The sequence below is a fragment of the Canis lupus genome, chromosome 19 (genome assembly GCF_048164855.1).
Source record: "Canis lupus baileyi chromosome 19, mCanLup2.hap1, whole genome shotgun sequence".
NCBI classification, from domain to species: Eukaryota; Metazoa; Chordata; class Mammalia; order Carnivora; family Canidae; genus Canis; species Canis lupus.
Window position 1 is genome coordinate 38,685,827 of NC_132856.1, and position 6,292 is coordinate 38,692,118.

The window sequence follows — 6,292 nt, forward strand, 5'->3', positions numbered from 1 at the left end:
ATGCCCTCATTCTAAGGGGACAGAAGTGACACCAAAGCGGCTCAAGACCCCTGCCATTACCCCCAGCCAGGAAGAAGTGCTTCACGAAGTCTTGAGCCGCTCGCAGATTGGCAGGGGATGCCTGCACCAGTGAGCCTTTCCATGATTGCACTTCAGACCCAAAGAGGACCAGATCAAAGTAGTCCCCTGGCCGCATGTCCCCCAGGATTTTAAGGAGCGCCTCCTTGGTCTGTAATGACAGGATAGTCAGTGGAGGGACATGGCTCCAGGAAAGTGCCTCCGGTCAGCTCCAGATACCCATTGGAGAGATCCACAGGACAGAGGTGCACAGTGGACAAGTGGGAGGGGATGGACGGGACAGCCAGGTGGTGCCAGGAGAGGAGTGTCTTATGGAGCTCTGGGGTTGGAGGAGGGGACAGAGAAGGCAAGGGGACCCAGCATGGGGGGAAAAGATGACCAGGACCTCAAACAGGGCAACTTCAAGAAAGAGGATCATAGGGGACTCAATTTCTAAAACTCTGCTGGTGGAGCCATAGCATTCAGAGCACTGTGGACAGTGGGCTGTACCTGTGGCCAGATGGCTCTCTGTGGACAGCCACGATTGTCCCTGGCATGGTCAGTGTACAGCTTCAATCTTTAAGCACCCCCATCACTAGACCCACAACCCCACGGGCACTGTGTATCATTCCCATTGTGCTATTGAGGAAAAGCGAATCCATTTGCCATGGTTGTACGGTAAAGAAGCGGCTGATGCCAGAGCCTGACTTCTGGGGTTTCCTGTCAAATCACCCTGCCTCTGACCAGGAGCAGAAGTCCCAAACCCAGACTCTGACAACAACACCAGCGTGGTATGGGGGTGGGGGGTGGGGGCTGGAGTGCTGGGGCTGAAGAAGCTATTTCTGGGGGAACTATCTAAAGCCACAGTTTACCTGTTTCACTTTCTGGCCTTCCATGGAGGTGCTAATGTCAATCACAAAAACCACGTTCTTGTTCATGTTCGTCAGGTTTTGGGGAGCAAAGAAGTGGGCAAAGTGGTTATTGGCAACCTGAAACACAAGGGAGCAGGTGAGGCCCTTGTTATAAGCACCCTTGCCTGTCCTCTGAGTCTCGGGACTGGAAGCTTCAGGCTCACCAGGAGGTCACAGAGTTGGTCTCGATTGACATCGTAGGTCACCTTGAAGTCCCCATTCAGCAAAGATGTGGAGCATGTGGGGCAGGATTGCTGCTGACTCACAGTAGGGTGGAAAAGGACACGACCCTGGGAGGGCGGAGGGTGTGAGGCATTACTGGATCCTGTGGCTGCAATCAGGGTGTTTGCAAAGTCAACATAAGAGATGTGTGTGTGTGTGTGTGTGTGTGTGTGTGTGTGTGTGTGTTGCCTGGGCATAGAAATGAGTCTGGCGGGCCCTTCACCCAGCTGCTGAGAGCACACACCCATAAGGTGGTAGGAGAGAAGACCCGTCCCTTTGCTTATATGCTTCTGAATCATTGGGCTTTTCTACAATAAGCATCACCACTTTGGGTACAAAATAGTAGCAGTATGAGAACAAGAGACATCGGTCAACTTAACTGTGGAGTGAAAAACCAAGGCCACAACAGTGCTGGCAGACAGACCCCGTGACCACCCCTGCTGGCAGACAAAGAGCAGAGGCGTGGAGGGACTCAGGATGGAAGCTAAGGTCTGGTTTGACTTGGTGTTGGTGCTCGAGAAATTAGGGATGGTTTTTACTCCATACTTTTTTAGACTTTTGTGACTTTCTACTTTTTCCTTAAATACTTTTTAATTTTTACTTTTCATTCAATTGTTATAAAAGTAAGATATACCAGGGGCACCTGAGTGGCTCAGCAGTTGGGCGTTTGCCTATCACTCAGGTTGCGATCCTGAGGTCCTGGGATTGAGTCTTGCATTGGGCTCCCCGCAGGAAGCCTGCTTCTCCCTCTGCCTATGTCTCGGCCTCTCTCTGTGTGTCTCTCATGAATAAATAGATAAAATCTTTTTTAAAAAGTAAGATATAGGGATCCCTGGGTGGCTCAGTGGTTTAGCACCTGCCTCCGGCCCAGGGCATGGTGCTGGAGACCCGGGATTGAGTCCTACATCAGGTTCCCAGCATGGAGCCTATTTCTCCTTCTGCCTGTGTCTCTGCCTCTCTCTCTGTGTGTCTATCATGAAAATAAATAAATAAAATCTTTTAGAAAAAAAAGTAAGATATACTCATCAAAAACCCCTCACCAAAAAAAAAAAAAAAAAAGTATTATTAGGAAGACACAGATCCATCCCTTGGTCCCCTACTAAAAGCAAACATGTTTGCAAACACTCTGGGTATCCTATTTTGTTTTGAAAGGAGCCCCTCCAAAACTGTAAGAAGCATTTCCTTCACATGAATTATGAAGGAATCACTACCAAAGGTAGGTGGGAACCAAAGAGTTTGTGTGTAGCTCCAGCTGAGGGCAAGTTAGGGAGCAGGGCACTAGCTGGGTATCACCCCCCCATATGCCACACTCCTCCAGGACCTGGGCATGGGGTAAGCAGGTGACTTTGGGAATTCCTGCAAATGAGAGGTATGTGACAACTGGTAGGTGTCCAGGTAGACCAAAGGCCTTCCCAAACTTAGTTCTGTTTCCTAGAGCCCTGAGGCTTAAGATCCAAACTGCAACAGCATCTCAGGTTTCTTTGTGTGCCCTATATTTCCCTGAATGCTATCCCAAGGGTGTGACATGCCAAAGAGGAAACTGGGACTCAAGCAAGTCAGCAGCTCACCCCAGACCACACAACCAGCATGGGTGCTTCCCCAGCCTTGGCACACAGAGTTTTGCTAAGTAGCTCTGAGAACCAGGAGTGCTGAGTTCCCTGGGATACCAACCAAAAAATGCCTACATCCCTCACTAGGGCAGCCTGTAGCCCCTGCCTGGTTTCGAGGCCAAGCCTGGGCACTCCGTGAGGGGTTGGGCCAGGCTGAGAAGTCCAGGGGCCTGCCACCACCCCCAGCCATCCCCACACACCTGTTTTCCTGAGAAGGACTTCTTGACGAGTTGGCTTGCCAGGTCATTGGAGAGGAAGGAGGCATGGGCGTCCAGCTTGCTGATCCCTTGAGGCTCAAAGATGTCCACGTCGATCTGTATCATTGAAGTCCCCAGGCTCTCATTGAGGCCACCATCAAGACTCAGCCAAGAACCAACCTGTGTTCTGGCCACCTAACTATGTGCTGTACCCACCTAGCCCTCAGCACAGGGCCTGGCATGTTGTACACACTCCAAAAATATAGGCCAAATGAGAGTGTGCATGCCTGGGTCCCTCAACTCGGCCACCACTGAGGTGCCAGTGACAATCACACCACCTTGGGCTGCTCAGGACTTCCTGGTCTACCAACTACCTGGACATTCAGTATCTCTCTTGATCCTTGGGGCAGCTCTGGGATATGCAAGAAGCCCCCATTTAAGATGAGCAAGCCAAGGCTCAGAGAGGAAGAAGAGGCTGGAGGGTCCAGGTAGCTCCCTAATCACGAAGAGCCCGCTAGAGCCCATCCAAGGAGTCAGTCCCCTTCCTGTGCACTCAGGCCTGGGATGGCACATGGTGCGCTCCAAGCCAGGGTTCAGAGCCATGGCAAAAGAGAGGCAGGAGCCCTGATCCCAAGATGGCTCCTTTGCAAACCATCACCCACAATCTACCTCAAAATGGTGCACCAGCTGCTTGGGCTTGACTTTGATGACAATGTCATACTGCATGAGTCTTCGCTTCAGCACCTCCTCATAGGTCAGCCGGAAGGTGGCCTTGCTCCGGGGCCCAATGGTGAGGTGGATGGTGAATTGCTCCATCGTTCTCCCCGAGGCCCTAGACATACCACCAGTGGCCACAACAGATAGACAAATGATGAGCGACATGTGGGTCCTTGTCACCTAAAGCATGGCCCTCAGAATCAATCTCTTTCTGCTAGTCCTCAGTTTCCTTGCTCCTCACCCTTGTCTTAGCTGGTCAGTCAGGGTCAGGGCCCGAGGACAGGGCCCCCTGCTCCCAGAGGCTGGTCCAGGTGATAGGCAGGTCAGCACCAGCCTTGCCCAGGGCACCTGCACCAGCATTTGAGTTATGGAAGTTTGCACATTTCGTATCAGCCTGGGGCTATTGCCCAGCCAGGACCACCTTGCAGCCCTCACCTCTGCCTTGGCTGGGGAAGGCATCACCAGAGTCTGGCCCAGCAGGGCCCAGGACTCACCTGACAAGGCCAGCATTCTCTCCAGAGATGGCGGCTTTTCGGTACTGCTTCCATGCGGTCACTTTGTCCTTTATGTCTCCAATGAATGCGCTTCCATCTGCTGTGCTACAGGGAGTGGGGGGAGCCCTCAGGGGGAGTGCCCTGCCCCCACCACTCAGGTCCTACATGTTGGAGGTGCTCCTAGCCCAGACCCTGAGAAGGCCCTGTGCTGCTGAGCACTCGCAGGAGGCATCTCCCGCCACCTCCCACTGCCCACAGAGTTGTCCAGGGACCCCACGGCAAGGTGGGCAGCCACAGCCACAGAATCCAACAAGAGATCTCGGTGCAGGCCTTTGCTCCTCTGGCCCTGTGCTGAAAGGATACTGTTGGAGGCCCCACTCTGTTCTCCAAGACAGGAGCCCAGACAGACCTAAGTGGCTTCCCCATCCCCTCTGAGCCAGAGCCTATGGCCCTTCAGGAATGAAAGAGATAGTCTGCCCTGTCTGGCCACCCTGAGCCATGATTTGGGTCTGGGTCTGGTGAAAGGACAGCTCTGGGTGTGGGAGAGTCAGGCAGGGCACACACATGGCAAAGTCGCTGATGAAGGCCGTCTTGGGGATTTCCACATCGAAACTTATTTCCTTGGCTTCATCAGCATTGTTGACCACCTGGCTGGTGATGACATAGTGGGCGAAGCGAGAGGTGACTTTGCAGTTGACTTTTAAACTCCGGATGGTCACACCATCGACAGCCTAGAGTGAGATGTGAGGGGGCTGTGGGTGGGAGGAGGAAGGGGGGCCTCTGAGCCAGTGAAAGACCCCCGTGTTGTGTGGAGGCTCAGCACCCAGCTCAGAGGTCAGGTGCCCAAAGAACAGACCAGATGTCCCAGGAAGACTCATTCTTTCCTCTCTGTGGGAGACCAAGCAGTGGGGTGTGAAAGCCCCCATTTCCGGGAAATGGAATCCCTCTGCCCAGGGCACCGATAGAAGGGCACCCTCTGAAGCCTGGGGGGAAAGCAGGTTGTAGCGCGGCCCCACTGCAGACCCCTTTGCAGAGACTCTCACTCACTGTGTCCAAAGTCTGTCGCTTCTGTAAAACAAAACCAGGACAAGTGTGAGTGGGAATGTGCAGGGGACCATAGCTTATCTGGTGGTGGTGGTGGGGGTAGTGGGACACAGTCTGTGTCCTCTGGTCCCCAACCTCACCTCCCCTACACTGTGTGGATGTCACCTCTCCAGTCCGCGGTGGTCAAGGTGGGGGTAGGGGTGGGCCCGGCCCCCGGGGTGAGAGTCTTGTGTCCCTTCTGAGCCCACTCCAGCCCAGCTGCCTGATTCTGGCCTGAGGGTTTACCCACGTACCTTGTTGACTTTGGGCCTGCCTGTGGGTGAACCCTGAGTGGGCATGCCCTGCAGGACGAGGAGGGAGGCCAGGTACACGCACAGTAGCGCCCGCAGCCCCATGGCGCCGTCCATGGTCCCAAGACTCCTGCTACCTCGTCACTTTGCTCAGACTGTTAATCAATAAAGTGCTGGATAAACATGGATTAAACATTAGACAAGGTGAAGGCAAATATTACAATTGGGGGGATCAAAATTTAGCCGTGGAATCCTACTCCTTGGGGGGATTCCCAGCTGTGTAAACTCATGACTCAGACTGTGCCCCTTTGTATGCGGCCGCACTCAGCCGACGCGGACGGCGAAGACCCCGATGGCTCATCTGATCCTGGGTCTGACCCAGGTGACACCCGTAATATGGCGACATGTGTCAAGAAGCCACAGTTGAAAGTGGACTTCTAAAGTTTGTTAGGTGTTAGTTTCAAAATTCCTTCGGTATCAGCAAACTTTTCACAGTCCCACTCGCGGGCGGGGGGCAGGTGGTGCCGCTTACCAAGTGTCTGCCCACGCCCACATTTCTGGCGGTGCCAACCCCAGCGGTAGCTCTGCCAGAGGCAGTGTGGGCAGTCCTGGGGATACGTAATGGGCCACCTGTGCTTTAGGACAGTTGCTTCACCCCTCTGGACCATCTCATCCAGATTTGGAAAGAATACAAGTAAGCCTCATTGTTCCTCCACCTGGGCAGGGATGCCTGGCAGGTAAAGGGGAGGC

General features: G+C 53.7%; 1 protein-coding gene across 2 annotated transcripts in view; it reads right to left on the bottom strand.

Annotated features, from left to right (window-relative positions):
• The window catches only part of ITIH1 (inter-alpha-trypsin inhibitor heavy chain 1), a 13,803-nt gene extending 8,105 nt beyond the window's left edge, over nt 1–5,698 (bottom strand). Inside the window, exons 1-9 of one of the 2 annotated variants that reach the window (XM_072785922.1) lie at nt 5,546–5,698; nt 5,256–5,276; nt 4,773–4,939; nt 4,209–4,313; nt 3,667–3,829; nt 3,001–3,114; nt 1,133–1,258; nt 930–1,046; nt 61–229 (exon numbers count right to left, since the gene is read on the bottom strand). In XM_072785922.1, the coding sequence (XP_072642023.1) occupies nt 61–229; nt 930–1,046; nt 1,133–1,258; nt 3,001–3,114; nt 3,667–3,829; nt 4,209–4,313; nt 4,773–4,939; nt 5,256–5,276; nt 5,546–5,659 (1,096 nt within the window). In that variant the 5' untranslated portion in view covers nt 5,660–5,698. Of the gene's footprint in view, nt 1–60; nt 230–929; nt 1,047–1,132; nt 1,259–3,000; nt 3,115–3,666; nt 3,830–4,208; nt 4,314–4,772; nt 4,940–5,255; nt 5,277–5,545 lie in introns of those variants that run through there. The other variant, XM_072785923.1, reaches the window with a different exon arrangement.
• Nucleotides 5,699–6,292: the final 594 nt, after the last annotated feature.